The sequence below is a fragment of the Chionomys nivalis genome, chromosome 22 (genome assembly GCF_950005125.1).
Source record: "Chionomys nivalis chromosome 22, mChiNiv1.1, whole genome shotgun sequence".
Classification (NCBI taxonomy): Eukaryota; Metazoa; Chordata; class Mammalia; order Rodentia; family Cricetidae; genus Chionomys; species Chionomys nivalis.
The window spans coordinates 16,500,474-16,521,392 of record NC_080107.1 but is presented as its reverse complement, the minus strand read 5'-3'; the positions used below and the strand labels follow the sequence as shown (position 1 = coordinate 16,521,392).

The window sequence follows — 20,919 nt, the reverse complement described above, 5'->3', positions numbered from 1 at the left end:
AGCTCTTGTAGACCAGGCTGGTCTCGAACTCACAGAGATCTGCCTGCCTCTGCCTCCGAAACAGAAACAGATATTATTTAAAATAGGCACCCTGATGATATAAATGCATTAAAACAAGCTAAAAACTCTTTAGCTGAATGGTTCTCAATATCTCTTCCTACAAAAAATCAAAATGAATCCTTTCATGTCTGCTGAGATGACTAGCTTCCTGCAGCTGGCAAATGGATATCCCAAAGTCAGATGTTCACCCAAAATGCAATGCCATGATGAAAATTCTCCTTAAGGATATTTGTGCATTTTCATTTCAAAATTACAGGCATCTCCCCTTCAATTTTTCCGGTGGTGGTTCCCCAAAGCACTGCTAATGCTGTTGTATTTTCCTGTGGTTTTAGTCAGGTAAGTTGGCAAGGAAGGGATTCTCTAACGTAATACAACGTGTACATAGACTCTCTCTCTGGTTTCTAGAATCCCTATACTAGCTTAAATTTTAAAATTGCTGGGGGAAAAAAGAAAACCACCTCCTGTGAAAATATGGAGTACCAGAGAGAGTTGACAGCGATTTGTAGGTCTCCAGATGCTCAAACTGAATCAACCCGATCAACAGGGAAGTGATGCAAGGTTTATGTACTTTGGAAACAGACTGCAAAAAAGGTGGACTCCTTGATCAAAGTTAAAACAGAAGGTCCCATAACCCTTTGCTGTTTTTTTGTTTTTAATTTGTCCTACACTTTTATGGTTTCATATATAAGTCACTACATAATTATTTAAGCAACAATAGATAGTATATTGGAATCATCATATAAATGAGTGAATTTTAATGAACTCCCAACAAAATATAACCATCTGTCACCTATAATGTATAATTTAGAGCAAATGAACTCTTGTGCTGAGACTCAGACTTGAAGCCATCAGCGTGTGCTTTGCTGCTTGATTATCCTGCTTCCCAAACTCTGTCATTCTGTGCTTTCATGTACAACAGCATCAACACTGGAAGGCCATAAAACGTCAATTTCCATCTACATTCTGGAAAGTTCCCCAAATGGTCCTCACTTGTTCAATTTCCCCTACTTCCCACTATCCTGGGGAAAACGTAAGGGCTGGGAACAGAAATGTTTTCCGTCATGACTTCAATGAAAGGTTCAAGAGGTTAACGACATACATGTGGGAGGAAGGAAGCTGTTCAGCTAGTCCATGCTAGATGCTAGGCACAATGCTAGACTCTTCCACATTACCTCATTTGACCTACACAGCAACCTCACGGATGGGTACCATTACGCCCATTTCAATAATAAAAAACAAGGCTCGGAGCTCTGTACTTTTCCAGAGATTGTACCATTCATCCCCACTGACAGTTATAGTCAGGTCATGCTGTCTGTTGACTCTAAAGTGTGTGTGATTCTTACCAAAGCCTGACGCCTGAAGCAGCCTCTCTGGGAGTAGGAACAACCAGCCATTTGTTTATTGAGCAACTCCAATATAGACGCAGTGGGAGACACAAAACAAAATGCGATCCAGGGTCTGTCACTGAGAAACTCACAACAGATGGTAAAACCACAACTTAGAGTATAAGAAAGTGCTTACTGCGGGCTCAATGCCATGTTAGAAGACAGAGAGGAGGCAGGAGAACTGGGGAGAATATTAACTGAGAAGTGAGAAGCCTCTAGATGTGGATGCAGAAAACAGAGAACGGAGAAATATTGAAATAGATAAGCCACTGCGTGACATGTGTGTGGGTCTGTGTTGAGGCTTTTCTGATGGGACTGAGGATGACTATACAGGAAATAACAGGCATTAGTATTAGAAATATTTTAAAGGTTTTAAGGGTAAAAGATAAATAGCCTGAGAGAAGAAGTAATGGATTTTCATATCAAGTAGATATGGGAAATAAAAGAAAAGTTATGTCCCTGTGGCTCTGTCTCTGGGACTGTTAAAGGTATCACAAAATTGAAGTGTGGCTGGCAGCCTTCTGATAAACTGTGGGAAAGGTGGCCATTCAGCCGTGACCACACAGTGCTTACAGCAATTCTCGATCAATGGCCTATGACAGCTAGGCACACAGAATGGAATAAGGCTCATGCTGCAGAATGTATCATCCCTAAAGTTGCTGGGATGTAAAAATATTGAGTGGAAAAAAATCATAAATAATATAAGGAGTCCAACAACCAGTAATAGAGGTCCCGGAAAGTGTCGGGGATGGAGTGATTGGCATTATCAAGGAAATCGTCAGGAAGAAAACAGCATCACAGCACTGTAGGTGTCAAAGCTGAAGGAAAAGGTGGACGTTCTCCTGAGTCAAACAGCACAGAGAGGATGAGGTGACTTACTGGCATATTTATGCCATTGCCTTCCCAGCATTTTTTTCCTTCTTTGTGATGAGATCAATTTCTCCACCTATATGCCTACCCAGGACTGCCATGTTCCCAAATGGCCACACCTACTCCTTCCCAGGCTGGTTAAATCAGAAGTGACTGTTTCAGAAACATGCCCAACACAAAATCTTTGGACTGGAACTCAAAATGAAATATATGCTTTTCTTGATTAAACCTGTGAGCTACTCTAGAACTGAGCGATGCAGAATGTGTGTGAACCTACTTGCAAGTCCAGCTCCTTCATCCTTAGCTGCACCCTCACCCTACACAAGGTCTGATCCTTCACCTTTCCCATTCGATGAAGCAACTCCCTTCCCATTGCCAAGCATGCTGGAGACAGTAAAAGGAAGGTGTCGATGAATGACCTATGGAAACTCAACTATCAAACAGAAACGCCAGGGAAGAGAGGGTGGGCATAATGTAGAACCAGAAGGAAGGGAGAATGAGCATACCATTTTTCTGGATTAAGTATTTCACTTACAGTAAGTTAGCCTTTTCACTGATGAGACTGACGTGGTTCAAGGCTTCACTTCTAAAGTACTTCTTAATTACCAAGAACCTTGGGACATCTCCGTTCATGTCTCTCCCTCTCTCCTTCTCTCCATCTCTCTCTTTTCTTTCGAGCCAGGATCTTACGTCGACCATGCTGACCTAGGATTTTCAATGTAGGCTACCTTGTCTACTTCGATCATCCTATTTTTTTTTTTTTTTTTGGTTTTTCGAGACAGGGTTTCTCTGTGGTTTTGGAGCCTGTCCTGGAACTAGCTCTTGTAGACCAGGCTGGTCTCGAACTCACAGAGATCCACCTGCCTCTGCCTCCCGAGTGCTGGGATTAAAGGCGTGCGCCACCACCGCCCGGCTTCGATCATCCTATTTTGAAGGTGTAATACTTATTAGGGACTTTCTATCCCTAAGGATTTGGGAATTCTAATGCAAAACTGATGAGAATAATACCCTGTCTGCCTTAAAGCAAGAAAGATTGATTCATAGAGTACACTCAACAGTCACAACTGGAGAGCCCTGCCATTTAAAGCCCTGATTGTAGCACCCTTTGATCAGAAAGAATCATGTAATCAGTGTCAGGCCTTCGCAAATCAAGCACCTCCACATCCGTTTATGAGTCCTTGGAAGACATATATATGCTCTGGTTACAGAGTACATCCCAGAAACTACAGTAAGGAATCCCTTATTCCACACAGTATTTGGGAAGCATTTCTGGATATTAGGTATTGAGGGTTCATTGAAAGAAAAAGAAGATATTCACTAGTATTCTCTTACTGTCTTTCATACAGTACAGTTATTACTGAGTACAAAATTTGATGCATTCAAATGTAAGAGCAAATTTATGTCTCAATGCAAATGGTTAAATAAAAAATACTTATGTAGCACAGAGGTTACAGAAGGCATAATTATCATTCATGTCTGTGTTTTATGGTTTTAGGGGGAAATGTACACCTGTATACAGAAACAAAGGCAGGTCCAACCCAACTGAATGAAAAGGATGGTTAAAACACAAGTGCATTTTTGCTCAATTCTGCGTTAGAATAGAAGCTTAGTTGTGATGGTGCACAGTGCACTCCAGGTGTGCCATGAGGCTTGATTGCTAGGACAAGGGTAGAGTCATCAGCGACCCAGAAGGAAGCAAAACACATGAGCTCAGGTACTCTGAGGGAATGTAGAACTGGTACTTAGAGTTTTTATTCCTGAAATGGGCTTGGGGCTTCTCGAGCTGCACAGGGTTTGCTATCGTATGTGCTTTGATGCTCAGAATGTGTTAAAGATGTGTCCAAGATTGTGTGGGTCCTCTGAAAGGCACTGATAGCAGCATGACAATAGTACTAAATAATTTGATACATAGGCCAAGTTTAGGATCTTAATGAACCAGATCCCAAACCATTTCCCTGAAGATGGATACAAAAAATGTCCAGTGAAAATTAGCGTCTTTAAATAATCCAAGTCTCCTTCCTTGCAGCTTTCCACAATTTGACTAGTATTGAATGTTCCAAAGAGGAAGTTAACTAAAATCAAATAGATAAAAATATTTTAAGTCTTTGGGTGGTTTCAGTTCAAGGCCTTCTGTGGAAAGCAAAGGAAGCCTAAGTGTATGAGGTCCTGGGTGAATGTGGGTTGTTGACATGAGTTATCTTAAGCTCAGACCCATGGGAAAAAATGGCAAATTCTTCTTCCTGGCAGTGAGTCTCAAAAGAATGGCAACCCTTCCTCTGGTCCATGTATGGACATAGATAGTGTATGCAGAAAACTGTATACACACACAGAAACCTGCCTCCTTGATTCAGCTGTCCATAATAATCCAGCCTCCGTGTTTATCTGTACGTAATAACCCTGCTTCCTTGTTGAGCAATATGCAATTACCCCACCTCTCTGCCCAACTCTATATAATAAACACAATGAGCTTATAGGGACTAAAGTTTCTCTAGCAGGGAGCCCACCCTACCCAACCCCAGCTAATCTGTGTCTGTTGTGTCTATTTGTCTTTTCTTTAGTCCCTCACTGTCCCAGTCAGGTCCATCTAGGGAACCTTGCAAGGCCGCAGCAGCCTTCACAGGAATACAAGGTGACCAGGGATTTGCCTACTGATGATTAAATATCAGAATATTTATTCATACTTTATAATTGGCAATGAGCTCTATACTGAGTTACTCATGGGTCAAAGGCTTAAGGATGATGTTTAAGATACGTTACAGGCTGCCAAAATGCTTTTGAGTGTTATGAGACATCCTGAAATAGATGAGTCAATGTTGTCACCACCAAATTCTAGGCATATTCTAGGAAGAACAGGTTAAGTCGTGCTAGTTTTAAAGTCTTAAAAAGCAGGGAAAATATCCCTAAGTGCAATCTTCCCTATGATTAACTACCTTCATGTACTGAAAACCCTACAAATTCATTTTACCAACTAGTTTTTCTATTGGACAATTACCATGGAAGCTATTTATCATGAACTGATTCCCTTCTAAACAGCTGTGCCCTTTAGAAATAGAAATCGACTCTTTGGCCATTCTTCCAATGCACATGGTAAAGCCCTTCTGTAAAGCCCTTGTCCGTGCAAACCTTGCGAGTTTCCCCATACATGATCCTCTAAAGTGTGAGGACTTTGCAACTCTAGGACACCATGGCTGTTGCCCTACATAGTCAGCCCCAACACAAGTTGCAGTTCAGATCCTATCTGAGGTGTGTGTAATATTCCTTTAGATGTCTCTTCTTGTGAAGAAGGAAGATACCATTGTCAATTTGGAACAGCATGGGGTGGGGAGGGCATTTTTCCATGTTCCATTGCTCCCTCCCCTACAGGACTTACCAGGTTTCCCACAGTCAACACACTGCTGAACTGGTCAGTCATGGGATAGTGCTCCATGGCCATAAACAGGGTATTTAATACAATGCAAATTGTTATGGCGAGATCAACAAATGGATCCATCACAATTAAATTCACAAGGTGTTTCACTTTTAGCCATGCGTTGCAGCAGTCCCAGATCAAAAACACATTGGCAAATCTATACCAGCATGGCGGACACTTCTGTCTAGATTCTTCAAGTTCTGGTGGGTAATAAAGGAGAAAAGTAGTAAACAGCAATTAAAATTAATTATAATGCATAGCAAATGACATGATAAAACTGGTGCTTATTTTTGGGGCATACAAGTTCATGTTACTGGGATTAATAGACTGTATAGAAAACAATCTTATTACTTATTTCCATAAAATGCCCATTAAATAGCATACTGATATTGACCTTCTTTCTCCTTTTAAATACAAAAAGTACTTTGAATTTAATATTCTACTTCAAAATAACTAATAATTGAATAAAAAGTACAACAATATCACTATCAAATTGAACTTTTAAAAGTAATTTTGTGGGGATGTTAAACAGTGAATGAAATCACCAAACATTTGTGTAGGGTGTACTTTAGAGTAATCTTATATTTGTGAGTATGGATGGTGGAGGAAGCACTTTTTAGGGACCTCATTTGAATGGAAAACGGGCTTGGCTTTGTTCAACTCATTGCTGTCACTCTCTTACCCTAACATCATTGACACATACAGGCTGAAAGGAGAAAGGGTTTATGTAATGTAACATTAGAGCAAGACCTCAATGATATGGTAAAAAGTTTGGAAATGCCACTCTGCAGGCAATGTAAGGATCCAAATGAAAGAGGAATAAGTCAATATTCATTTTTATAACCAATATAAAAGATGTGTCTTTCACATAAGTATATCTATAGCTCAGTTCTAGGTGTGGGAAGCCCTTAAAGGGTCTGCAAAAAGAAGAGGTGTTCAGAGCAGTCACTGTGCATCTCACCCTCCATGGTGTTGGTCAGGATGCTGGCTATGCTCATGGCTCTCTGTCTTCCAGAAGAGTCTTCCAACATTTCCATTGAAATCTGGTAAGAACTTAGCCTTCTCTTCCTGACTTCCGTTTCAGTGGTGGTGCCCTGCAAATCAAATACTGATGGCTCAAACCACCCTTCTCCAAGGATAACATAAGAATGTATAGCATCTCTCTGGAAAGTCATGCTTCATGCAAGCTTTTTAAGGCAGCAATCTCAAGTAATAATATGACATTGAGTAGATTATTGTATTCTATAAGCACATTATTTGAAAAGACCATAGATCCTTAGAAAAGAGTTCACTGTCTGGATGCAATTGTATAAAGCAATTTGTTCCACACAAGCATTTGAACATGACAAAGTTCGGGGAGAAACTTTTTTATAAGCATGCTGTAAATAGTTTTCATTCAAATATAAATTATTTTTCAACTTATAGCAGCAAGAAATAGGTCAATCTTTCCACAAAGCTAAATATTATTATATAGTCTCAAGGCTGGGTTATTTTCTTTGAGACTATATTGACAAACTGACAAATATGGGCCATTTATTTCATGCACAAACACAGATGTACAATGAAATGTGTGTGCTTTCCTGAGATTTCTTTTTGGCCATTTGCCATTCTATAATCACCAATTTTATTTTGGAATAATTTTTCAGATAGAACTATAATATTGACAGTTGTCCAAAAACTGTCCATTATCAGTACATCAACCATTACAATATTTAATTTGAGAATACAAACATTTCAGGATATGAGGTGAGGGATGATCACATAATTTAAGAGAAAAGTTAATAATGAAGATTTGATTATGAAAGTGCTAATTATTTTGTATTTGTGCTAAATCTATTGTAGTTGCAGATTGGTGTTTTGTTTCAGACTCTAAATTTTGAGTACTGTTAACCTAAAAAAAAACAGCTCCACACAAGTCAAATGGCTTTCTTATTTTGTTTTGTTTTGGGTTTTTTATTCACTTAATCACGTGATATTTTTAAGCACTTTCATTTGGAGGAAGTAGGATCCCAGAACAGGCTCAACTGCCCGGACCTGTTTTTTTTTTTTTTTTTTTTTTTTTTTTCAAATTGAGATAAAGAGTCAGTAGTAGCTGGTTTATGTATTATCACCTCTGGCAGAAGTTGTCCAGTAGGTGACGTAAGAGCTGATGGTCCACCCACCAAGGAAACCACACCATTGCAATCCACAGTGCTGTGCATCTTCCCATTTGCTGGAAGCCCTGGCACCATCCTGGATGACATACTGGCCTGACTAACGTTACTGTTGCGTCGCTCTCCAGGTCTGTGCGGCACAAACAGTGAGTCTCTCCTGCTCTCACTATCTTCAAAGGTGCTGTGCTCGTCATCGGCAAAGTCATTCTCAGACCCCACGTCCTTCGCCCGACCTCTGAAGCTGAAAATGCTCGTTTTGCTATTGCGTCTTGGGGAAAACAGGGAGCCACGGATGCTCAAGAGAGACTGAGGAGAAAGGAAGGAAGGAAGAGATCGGGGACAGGGGCGGGGTGGGACATAATTGTTTAATAAAAGATCTTAAGATTGCAGAAACCACTTGCTTTTAGGTTGGTGTCAGCTTGTTCTTAAGTACAGGTAATGGAATTCACTCAAGGCTGTCCTTTTTGTTTGGAAGACCATAGTGAACAGTCAGTGCACACTTAATTATAAAGCACACCACTCCAAGAGTCCTGACTCATGATTGCCTAAATGCATGTGTGTTTTCATCTACGCTTCATTCTTGCGCTGTGAGATGGAGTGCGCTCTCACAATACAGTGGGCGAAGTGGGGAGATCTAAGTAGGAGGCAGCTGTCCCTTCTCAGTGCTGTGATAGGAAGGGCATGAAATTTGGAGGGGGAAAAAAGGCTCAAGTGAGAGTGTTAGTTCAGATTCTAAATACTTATACCAAATTCTAAAGGTACTTATATCAAATCACCTGGATAATTACAGTATTAGCAAAGGTATCATTGTGTCTTCATTCCCTTCTAGCTTCTACCAGGAAGGTCTCAGGGCTTATCTCTATCCGATGGTGAGAGTCGGGACACAGAACTTGCCGTCCACATTTTTTAACATTTTCCAACAGGGTGACCCATTGTTCATTTGATCTGAGGGGCCGTGTGTCACAGCAAATGCAAGAGGATTTTTAATGCTCTCTGTGGTAGTCTGCCTACTAAAAATTTAACACTGGCTTAAAGAACCAAGGTATATAATATGACTGGAGCAAAGAAGGTGGTTCTTGTGACATCATGTTACTTACAGTAAAGAGAGCTAGGTAAATGAAAATAAAAATGCCATGGCTTTCTTGATTTTTTTTTTCTTACTTGTGCTGGGCAATGCACCTTCCGCCTCGCTCACGATTGGCTAGACAAGCATATACTACTGGGATATGTGCCCAGGGCACAACGACGTTTATCATATGATATCATATACATTTACAAATAAACTGGTAAGTTGCTCTCTAGTTGCAGAAAATGGGATATAACTTGGTTCCTTCTTTGACTCTCTGAATGAACTTTTAAACTGCATTGATAGCTCAGGAATGACCTTAGTGTGGTGATTTTGAAAAATACCCCTGGGCAGGCAATGGAATATTGCTTGCTCTCCTGATCATTAATAATGCTATTTCTTTTTGCTTCCTTTCTTGCTTTTATTCCTTGCCCCACCTTTCTTCATAACCACTTTAATTACACACACACACACACACACACACACACACACACCCCACATATACACACACTTCCTGCACATGCATACACATGTAGCCATGTGTGGAGCATAGAAGCTTGCACTTATTGTACTAGCACTGAAGCTGAGGCTGGAGGATGGACAACTTTAACATATGTCTGTGTTACATAGCAAGATTCTGTCTAGAAAACAAATCAAATCAAAACAGAAGAAACTAATATACGCATATGTTAAAATGCTAAACACACACTGGCAGCAACTAGCTTGCCCTCCCCTTTTCTTCTCCAGCATAAAAACAAATATATAATCTTAGAGGAGAAAACACAAGAAAATCAGTTTCAGAATTTTTTAAATATTTCTTTGCCTAATTAGCTAAGACTGATTCTCTTGGGTCCCATTTTTAGCTTTATTTTTATGAATTTCCCCAGACGACTGTCTTTGTCCTTTGAAATTCTGGAAAGGTACTTTTCTTTCTGAAGTGTGTCTTTTCTTGGGTAGGTTCTCTATAGGACATAGCAGATGTAGGATGTGTGTAAACTATATTCTGTCTCAGCAGCATGCAGTTCCAATGAGAGTGTGCCTCCAGTGCTGCTAGGCAGGGGTTAGACTGACTCCTTTTCCAAGGACTCAAACGCTGTGTCTTCCCTTTTAACAAAGAATGCTGGCAAGCATAATCTCGCATCCAACTTACATAATATAAATATTGGCTATAAGAGAAGAAGTATTTTGAAACTTCACATATGCATCACTTTGTATTTTGAAAATGTGCATTTTCAGGAAATTAAATTTGGAATTCTGACTCAGTACATTTAAACATATGTACCAGGCATTCATTTGCAGGAAACACAATTATTCCATAATGGGGCAGTGTTCAGAGATGGAGCCCTTGTGAATGAATTACTGCTTTTCTGAGTTACCTATCACAGAGTTTGGTCCCCTCTTATCTCTTCTGTATGAGGCCCTTTGTGCTTTCACCCACAAGGCTCTCTCAGAAACCACGATGAACTCAATGCCATACTCCAATCTCCAGATAATCCACCAACATACAGATCTGTGTAAACTACACTCGGTCTCTGGTGTTTGCTACACACACACACACACACACACAGAGAGAGAGACAGAGACAGAGACACAGAGAGACAGAGAGAGTCAGAGAGACAGAGAGAAGACATAACAGGTGTGATTCTAATAACTTGGATTTTTAACCCACATTCCATCTGATGCCAAACCCAGGTGGATCTCTATACTCAGAGAAGCATAAACTTACATTTTACCCTAGTACATCTTAACTTAATTTCTAGGATGGTAAGGTGTAATCATCTTACTCTACCTGTGTTTTAAAACTATCTCCGGAAAGTGAAAATCTGCTATGTTACACGGCTTGGGAGTATGTGGCATGTTTTTACCACGATAACATATCTGAGCATGCTGTTAATTGGCATGCTTTTCTGTCAGGGTGTTTTTCAGAGGCGTTCCAGATCTTTGAGTTTATTTGAAACTTCTTTTCACTCTTTGGAAAGTATAATAATGGGTGTGGGCACAGTTTTCAAGACAACAGAGCCAGAAAAAGGAGATTACAAAAATAGTATTCAGAGAAAATAAACCAAAAATAACACTCTTGAAGATGCAGCAGAGTTAAGGGAATACCCGCAGCTGTGGCAAGCTCTACTCTGGAGAAAGAGCTTCTCTGCTGAACTCAAGGGCTATTCTATGCCTCGTGCCCATCAGAACAAAAATTACAGCTGTTGGCTTCATTGTATTTCCCTCTGTTCTAAGAAGAAACGTGTGATATTTTCTTAATTTCAATAATAAAGAGAAAGTGTAAGTATTGAATCAACCCTGCAGATAGGATCTAAACCCAATGTGGGTTGAGAACAATGATGAAGACCCAGGGAATTAACAGGTGTTTGGGTTGACTATGTTGAATGACTATTGGTTGAAAATCTCATCTGAGCCACAGCACAACTTAAATATATCTGCAACTATATTTGGTTATAGCTATTAGCCTCTGGTTTAAAAATAAATGGTCCCAGTGTGACCAAACACCATAGTCAAAATCCTGAGAGACAGGAGTTTCCATTATATACTTTGAACAAATTTTTAACATTGCACAATGACTATGTATTATGTCTATAAAAGTAAATAATGTAATAAATGTAAAATACCATTTCAATTCGCCCCAGTAGAGAAGGACAGGGTGCCCATAATTTATGCTTCCTCTGCTTTGACCTTTTCAGGAGCAATATTGTTTTGAAGAGTATGCCCAGTCCACTTATGCTTGCTGCCCCTGCTGCCTTTATTCTCATTCCTATAAGACAAAACCTTTGATGCCTACAAAGCTATCACTGCAAAGAGTTTCTGGCTAGTTCTGCTTGAGCCCTGTATGGATGCTTTCTTTTTGAGTTGAGTTTGTAGATTCAATGCTCATCAGTCCAGCTGTCTACCCATCTATTCCATCGAAATCTACCATCTTTATCCATGTATCTACAAACACAAAGCGAATTGTTCAAGTGCGCATGCTGCTTTTGCTTTTAGTGCTAACATATCAACTACCAGCTACCTCTCCTCTGCCACTGCCTTTCTGGGGTTCCCTCGGCACCAGTCACCCAAGCTTCGTTGCTCTATGAGGGTTGTGGACATATTGTCACATAAAGATTTTGAAGCTTCCCTTCCATTGGACCTGAAAGGAAGCGTCATTGTGTAGTTCCTTCCCATGACCCCTCCAAATCTGAGAATGTCACCTTCAAACCATCTGATTTAAAATTTTATTTCCAGTCATGTGGCTCTTGCTCCCACAGTACTCATCACCACACCAAATGCTATGACCTGTCTGATATGACCTCTGACTCAACCTTTAGAATAAAGCTCCATTATATCAGTGAATGGGATCTAATCTTTCATTAAGGTATTTTCAACATCTAGAGCTCTTTCTGTTACATCAATGATAACTGTGATGATTAATGCTAATTCTCAAATTAATAGGCTCTCGATCACCTCAGGGAATGGGCCTCTGTATTGAGTGTAGAGGATTATCTTAATTGGGTTAATTGAGGGGAGAATACCAATAGTTAGCATGAGAGCCACCATTCTTGGGCTAGATCTTAGACTGAAGGAAAAAAGAGTGGGTGACGAGCATACGAATCATGGCTCTCTTTCTTGACTCTGCAGCCAGGGACTAGGTCTCTTGAGCTCCTGACTGTTTAACTTCCTTGCAATGATGGACCATACATAACCTGGAACCATAAGCCAGAATAAACCCATTCTCACTTACATTACTTTTGTTAGAGTATTTTACCACAGCTACTGGCTACTGGAAAAGAAACCAAAACTGTGCTTAATAAATACTTACTGCTTGAAGGACCTAATATAGAAAGTTTTAGACAAGAAGGGAAATAATCCCATTATCAAAAGACATACAATTGTCATGCAAGTGTCAATAATATGCATGTGATTTCATAAATAATTGAAACTATTCAGCATTTTTTAGTTTTTTTCATTAGAAGTTATCAACTTTTACTTTTCCTTAATTGCATGAGATTCTTATATAATACTTATATAGCTCTTTAAGACAATGAATTCAAGGCTAAAATTGTGAGTTCAAGGATAGACCTGGCGATATAGTAAAATTCTGCCTAAAAGAAAACAAAATCCAAACAGGAAAATAACCAAGCGCTATACTGAAGCAGAATTTGTGGTTGCCACTCTTTTTGTAAAATTTTATGATTTTCACACTTAATTTCATTAAAGTATTGTTCCTTAATTAAGGGACATCATACTCTTTGGTTGATTTACAGTTTTTTGTTTGTTTTTTGCTTTAAATTGATTGTTTAGCATTGACGTTAGGGTATAATTTTTGAGTAAATTTATTATAATTGGAAGCGTTTTAATTTATAGGACACAATGTTCAAACAGATAAAATAAACCTCAAACCAGAATGGTACTTATTGCAGTTTCCAATAGTGTTTGCTATTTGTATTAAACAGACCTTGTTTAAGTTTTTTTTTTTTTTAAAAAAAAAAAAGTAGAAACTATTTTATTGTCTTTGACATAAAAAAAAAAAGCAATGATGCTAACACTGGCACTGTGAATTGGATAGCTGGCCTTAATTCGCACCCCTAATTAACTGACTTTGGTGTCCCTCTTCAAGAGAGGCTACATTGTAATTCTTCCCTTGTATGTACTGTACAATGGTAATGGAGACTTCTAAGTATAGAGTTTTCACACTAAAGAAAACAGACAAATCAGGAGGCTTTCCTTCCCAGAATTTATATATATGTTATAATATAACCTCCTATAATCAAAGCAGTAGCTTTATAAAAAAAATGCCAGGTTTATCCATTCTTAAAATGGGGAAAATGAACACAAACTTCCAATTCAATCCCAATGAAACGGGTGAGAGACAGGCTATGCCAAATAAATAAATAATAAATAAATAAATAAATAAATCAAAATTGTGAGATGTTTAAAGACAATTATCTTAAAGTATTGCCTGACCTATTTTTTTAAACACCCTTTCTAAGACAACTGATGATATAAATTTACATAACTGGATGATGCCCAGCACCCTGTCACTCAAAGGAAAACACCATAAAGATCTATCAAAAAACCATGCACTGGTTTGTAGACTGCTTCTCAGACCTCGGTACCTGGTGAGGGGAGCACAGCTTCTTCTCGCCCGTCAGCCGGTTCCCATCCAGGGAGAACAGGAAGCTCCTTCGCTTGACGCTGTCTTCGGATTCCGACTTGGGAAATCTGTCCCCCTCGGTTCTGTGGTTCCCCTCCATGTGCTCTCTCTGTCTCCTTTTTTTCCTCCGGTTCCTCCACTCCTTGGCACTCTTGGAGCTTAACTTGGAAGCTTCTGAAGAACTCTCCAGAAGTTCTCCTAACCCTCCTATCCCACTGAAGTCTCTGGATGCCGCTGAGGCTGCAGCCACCGCCTGTTGAGAATGGAGGCCAAGAGATGTTTGCAGTAAAGGGCTGGAAGCAGGAGCGAAGGCAAGCATGCTGCCCAATGACCATCAACCAGGAGGGCGAATTCTGCACTCCGGTTTACTTAGCAACAGGTTTTACCTTTTAAATGGCATAGTACAAAGTGCATTGAAGCCAGAACGGCGCGGTGTAGCATAGTGTCTGCACTGGCCTTTAATATGAACTCTCGAGGTTAGCTTCAGTTCAGGAGGCATTTGCTGACCTGAAAGAACTCTGTTTACCTTAAGGGCACCCCTTTCCTTGGAGCTAGACCCTCTCTGATAACTGTCCCATTTCCCCCGGGGGAATCGTTTTTCTTCTGTGTGGTTGTGAATGAGCGTGTGGTCCTGCTTCCTTTGTTTGCTTTGCTTTTAATTTTGTGACATGTAAAGCTCAGGATGTGGTGGTGTACATTTGTAACCCTAGCACTTGGGAGGCAGAGGAAGGAGGACTGGGAATTTGAAGCCATCCTGGTAAATCCAAGGTAAACTTTCAATGCGTGACTATTGTACCTTAGATGAAAGAGCTGGAGACGAATTAGTCCCTTCTCATCTTTGGCTTGGATGACACCTGGTCCTAGGGTCCACACCTCAGTGGTGTTTTCATCCCAGACAGTGTTGCACAGCACTTACAGCTGTGAAATTTTAAATGTTTACAAATTTCATACTATTGTTATAAACAATAAGCCTATCAATCAATAAATTACTGATTTGTTCTTAAGATTATGAGAACGTCTCATATATTTTCTTTGTGGATCTCAGCATCATGCATTCTTAAAGATTTTGAGTTTCTCGTTTCATCAATGAAACGAACACAGCTCTGTGGTACAAACGTAGTGAATGTTTTGCACTTTCATCATAGTTTTAGGCTCGAAATGATTTAACCACGACTTAGTGAGGCTATGGAACAACATAGCATGTCTCGAGCCAAGAGCTCATTAAATATGTTCCTGTTTTTAAACCCAAGCTCAGAGTAGAAAGGAGGGGAATTATGAAAATGCTGGTCACCTTTTTACATATGTCATTATTAGATATAAATAACTCTAATGTATCTGCCATTTTGTCTATCTTCCTCTTGGAGTGTATGTCACATAGGCATGGGGTTTTTTCTTTCCAGTGTCTGGTATTCCCTCTGACTCAGAAAGTCCTCAGGAAGCACTTCATGAGCAAAGCCTTAGAAGGCATCTTACTGTCAATCACCTGACCCTAGCGGAGGGTGGGGGCCTGCTTAGCTTTGATTTTCCAGATCCCACAGAAGGCTGTGTGGAAACGGTGTGCGTAAGGGCAGTGTGCATTTGGAGGAGAGAAAGGAAAACCCCATTTAAAAAATTTTGTTAGCCCTGTGTGTGTTTTTTTTTCCTGAGAAGAGGCAGGCCCTCATCTTATGTTAGCTAAAATAAAAAAGCCTTAAAGTGAAACACACTATCTTGCGGCATTTCTTGGGTCAGCGAGATCTCAGTGGGCAGTTGGGTACTGAGTAGAGTCTTACAATTGCGTGTTGGAGTCAGCAATACAGAACATATAACATGGATGTATGTGGATATTATTGAGCGCTGGGCCCATGCAGGGTCCCTGATTTAAGCACTGCTATGAGACAATGCTCACATGTAAATGAAACGGTAACTCAGTATGTAGCTGTTCATAAAACTGTGTAAGATCATCAATTTTTCATTTTTGACATCCATCATTTCCTAAGTCATGCATGATGACAATGAATAGCGAAGATGCTACATAATATAACTATGTATGTTCACTAAAGGAGATCAACAAAGCGCCTGTTGAGAGCAGATTAAATACTATCCATCCTGCGTTATGCAGAAGAAGCACATGATATATATTGCTGAATATATGAACACACATGTATCTTTGTTCTGTCCAAACAAAGTTTTCCTTTTCTCTATGTACAGACACAAGCACAGGACTGCCAGCGCTGATCATTTATAGCCTTGTTTGTCCCTGGAAACGTAGGAAGTCGTGGTGGGACTCTCTGGCTACAGTCCTGAAGCTATCATTCAATGGCAATCACTTCTGGAGTTTGTTTTTGCATAGGACACAATTTCCCTGCCTAATCTGAGTAATGGTTCAAACAACTCAAAACCAAAACAGATTCCTTTTTTACAGCGACAAAGCGGCCTCCGACACAACACATTTTCCGTGTCGCTCGTCAGCTCAAAGCTGTCACTTGTTCCCCTGACTCCTCAGAGGCAGATGTTTCCTGCCATGGCTCATGTCCACGCACCTGCTTGTGCCCAGCTCTGCGATGCTGCCAACGTCCTACTCGCTCAGACTCATAGCCAATCGCTCACAACTAACATCCTGCCTTCCCTCATAACAAATAGCCAGTTAGTGCTTAATGTTTATGTAGATTACCTTTTCTTAGGACATTTCTCTATGACTCAAAATAAATGCTATAACGTATACCGTATCTACAAGTCCTTGAAAATACAACCCCATGACTAATTTTTCATTTTAAAAGTTGGATAAAGTTGAAACCCTGGTCAAAGATATAAGGCACTAACTATATAATTATTCAATTTATATTACATATCTTAAATGTCATAATTTCAAATTGTATCCTATAGCTTACACTAATATTTTGCCAGTAGACCTATACAGCCTGGGGTAGGCTAAACTGAATAATATTGAAATTTAAAGGTCACAAATTAAATATCAAGTGCAATTTCAGTGATTGAGGACAGAACATTTCTGACGACTGTTAGCTTTTCCATTTTCAAAACTTGCCTTTGATTTGGTGAGCCCACTGTGTTGTGTGCATTTCCCATCTACAGAAATGATTAAACCTACAGGAACTTTGACAAACATTGAGTAAGAAATGAAAGCCGTGCTGTGTTTCGTGAGGACATTGGCTAGATGGCAAATCCTAAAGGGACCTAGGCTGTAGACAAGACCTGGGCCTCATTTCAGCACACACAGCTTCACGGTACACCGAGCCTTCCTTCCCTTTCTCCACCCACTGTTCACCAGCCATATTAACCATGTCATCAGTAAAACTGGACTTGGTGCTCTGACTTCCTCCCAAAATAACCCTTTCTCTGAACTATGTTTCAAGTGATAAAAGTGAATGCAATATTGAATCATGGTGATTTGGCCACTACAATCCAATAATGAGCTATTGAGTGGAGAATGACACATTTTAGCAGATTTAACCATGAAATAGACAACCAGCCCCTTTAAACTCTTATTAGACATACCCCAAACAAAGCTCAGAATTGCACTTCTGAAGTTTGAAAGACTACAGTCTTTTAATTTGTCTATTTTGCCCCAAAGTAACTGCATTTCAGGAGAAACTTATTCTTATATTATCTATGTAGCATCTGCAAACAACTCAGAATAGTTGAAAAGTAAAATGTTGATTCTATAAATTCCAATTATGCATTGTAATTCAAATAATAATTCAATGATCTATATCTGAAAAAAAGTAAACTCAAAAAAAAATGCTGTTAGGTAAAGCACTTTGGTTGGACCTCTACTTCTGGTGCAGCAGGTCTAGCAGGAGCCAGATGAGCTCTCTCCTTGAAACAATCAGAGCAATAGAAAAATAGATAAAATGATGGTTCTGGAGACACGGAACTTCTAGTCAAGATGTTCTAAAACACCGGGAAACGGAAAAGCATAAAAGCTCCATCGATGTCCTAAATTATGATCCTGGGCTCCTAGATGGAAACTCAGTAGAAAAGAAGACTTCATGAGTGGAGGAGGTGGAGCTGAGACCAGAGGAAAACCAACGCAGCTACCGTTCACAGGAAAGGCACACAAGGAAAGGTTGAAACAAAATAGAACCCTGGAGCCCTTGAGACTACTTAGCGGTGTGTGAGTATATATGTGTGGGGGAGGGGAGAGGCAAGTAAAGGAGAGAGGGGGAAAGAGATGTAGTTTCCTGAGGTGAGTATAGAGAGAAAAGCATCCTCCACGCATGCAACGTTACGCATGTATTGACCATCGGCACTAGCAAGCACTTCATTTTAAAGGCCATTGGGTTATTTATTTAGGGAGGTCGTCACTCCATTGTAGGTGATTAAACATCTTTACGTTAAATACTACTTTGGTCCTATCTGCCAAATCTTCAATTGTTTGAAGATATGAAAGCATCAAACTGTTAATTCATGTTAAAATTGTCTTATCGCAGAGACCAAGAATTTTTACAGGAATGCAAAAATATCCACTGATACCCCAAATAAATTTTCTAGAATTCAGTTGAGGATTTTCAGAACTTTAAACAGGAAAAATTGCTATATATGTTCAAAATGTTAATTAGAGATAGCCACAATGTCTGATATGAAAAATACACAAGAATGAAAACCGGCAAACTGGGAAGTATAGCAAAAGATCAACTTGAAGATAGTGATAAAGAAACTATCCAATCTGGCGTAGACAAGCTTATTTTAAAACTTGTTTGGAACTACAAAGACTCAAAATACCTTTGAAAAGCAAACCAAAGACAGAGCGGGAACATGATCATACATAAAACCTACTATAAAACTACAATAGTTCAGAGTTTCTCTGTGGAACTTTCTCCTGGCTGTCTTGGAATTTACTCTGTAGATCACGCTGGCCTTGAACTCACAGAGACCCCCCTGTCTCTGCCTCCCAAGTACTGGGATTAAAGGTGTGTGCCATCACCACCTGGCTGAGCAAGCGATTTTTGACAAAAGTGGCAAGTCAGTTTAGCAGAGATTCCCTAAATGGTTTTGAAATGGTTACCTTTCTATGTACACAAAACGGAATGCATACAGCTAACATTTCATGTACATATTTATTTATGATGGGCATCGGGCACAAGGGAATGCATACAAACCGAGGCAATACGGGTGGGGGGGGGAATCCAAAGTACTTATTTAAAAGGTAGTGTAGATGCTACACCAAAAGGATTAGGTCTAAAAAAGAAGAAATAAGTAGTAAGCTTTGCTTCATCAGATTAAAAACATTTACTTTAAACCCATTATCAGATGAGAAACCAGCTCTAGCAAATGTAAAAAACTTGTACCCATTGCGCATAAAGACCACTTCAGACTCTGTAAGACAACAACCAACTGGGCTAGAGGGATGACTTAGTGGTTAAGAATGTGTGCTGTTCTATTAGAGTATCCAGGTTCAATTCCCAGCACCCAAACTATCTGTTCCCCTACATGGAGATCTGATTCCTCTGTCCTCTGTGGGAAATGCACATAATTTTTTAAAATTTTTTTTAGAAAACAAACAAGCTGGAAAACGAAAACAAAACCAAACAAAATAAGAAAGGAAGAAGATAAAGCATCTGAGAATTTCAGTACTCCGTGAAAGAAAGGCACAGAAGAAAAGCAAAAGCACAAAAAGGATATTTTGCATCATTAGTTGTTTGAAACCTACAAATTATAACATTAAAGTAACTTATCAGCAAGGCCTACACAAAGACTAGCCATGCCAAGTGTTAGCAGCAGCAGGAGGAAGGGAACTGGGAAGGGTAACAGTGAGAGACAGAGGTCAGGCTCCTGTGCAACTGCCCATGACCTTCTTGAGTGCATCTTTCCATCCACTCCTGTCTTCCCATCTCTTCCAATTACATCTGTCTTAGCCACTACATCTACATTACTCAGTCATTAAATACACTTCAGCACTGAAAATCTCGTTCCTTGATTTCAGATGTTTCTGGTACCTTAATTTGACCAACAAACTATCTTGGTAATATAGAAACCCCAAAGAAGTCTGAAGGGCAATCATTCAGAGGTTTCTCATAAACTTTAGAGATGAATTAACTTCAGAATACAACTTTGAAGGTTGTATTCTATTGGAATGCAAGATTGTTTGGAAATCTCAATTATATCTCTTAAATTCCAACCTTGGTTTCCATGAAAATATTCCATAATAAGTCTTATACTTAATGTATTCCTACCTACTAGGTAGTTTCTTTATGTTATGTGATGTGTAAAAAGTTTATTTGACCCCAGTTTTATGAATAATTTTTGAGTATCTTGCAGCTTTCCGATGCCAGTAGTTACATACAATACAGAATGGTGGCTCTAGCTTAGTCATGACAGCTGAAGATTCCTAGTAAGAAACTAAAACAAGAGCTGACAGCCACTTCATACCTGAGCCTCCTCCTGCTGCTTCTTCAGCTGCTCCAGCATCTGCTGAAACTCTGCCTCTTTCTGCTCAGCCTCCTCCAAGGTGGCCTGATTCTGCTCCTCATAGGCCATGGCTACCACAGCCAGGATCAAGTTCACCAAATAAAATGAGCCCAAGAAAATCACCAGAACAAAAAATATCATGTAGGTCTTCCCAGCTGCACGTAATGTCTAGTATAGAAAAATAATAATTTAATTGATGTTTTAATATAATATCCCCAAATAAAAATCAGACTACAATAGCTAGATATCAGGAAATCGATGATTTTTAATATCTAACTTTTTGACCAAGTAATATTTGGTGTTAAATGAGCAAATACCTATACATTAATGTATCAATCAGATCATCATCAGTATGACTGCTGTGCCATTTGACATAAAACATTTCAAGATAATACTTGTTTGACTATATCAAAGTAATGTTATAA

The 20,919-nt window shown here is 39.5% G+C and overlaps 1 protein-coding gene across 6 annotated transcripts in view; it reads right to left on the bottom strand.

Moving 5' to 3' along the window:
• Window positions 1-20,919, bottom strand: part of LOC130864297 (sodium channel protein type 3 subunit alpha) — a 107,703-nt gene that overhangs the window by 43,037 nt on the left and 43,747 nt on the right. For 5 of the 6 annotated variants that reach the window (XM_057754475.1, XM_057754478.1, XM_057754474.1 and 2 more), the window contains 5 exons: window positions 20,456-20,662; window positions 14,049-14,339; window positions 7,983-8,183; window positions 6,686-6,818; window positions 5,686-5,924 (listed from right to left, as the gene is read on the bottom strand). In XM_057754475.1, the coding sequence (XP_057610458.1) occupies window positions 5,686-5,924; window positions 6,686-6,818; window positions 7,983-8,183; window positions 14,049-14,339; window positions 20,456-20,662 (1,071 nt within the window). Of the gene's footprint in view, window positions 1-5,685; window positions 5,925-6,685; window positions 6,819-7,969; window positions 8,184-14,048; window positions 14,340-20,455; window positions 20,663-20,919 lie in introns of those variants that run through there. The other variant, XM_057754479.1, reaches the window with a different exon arrangement.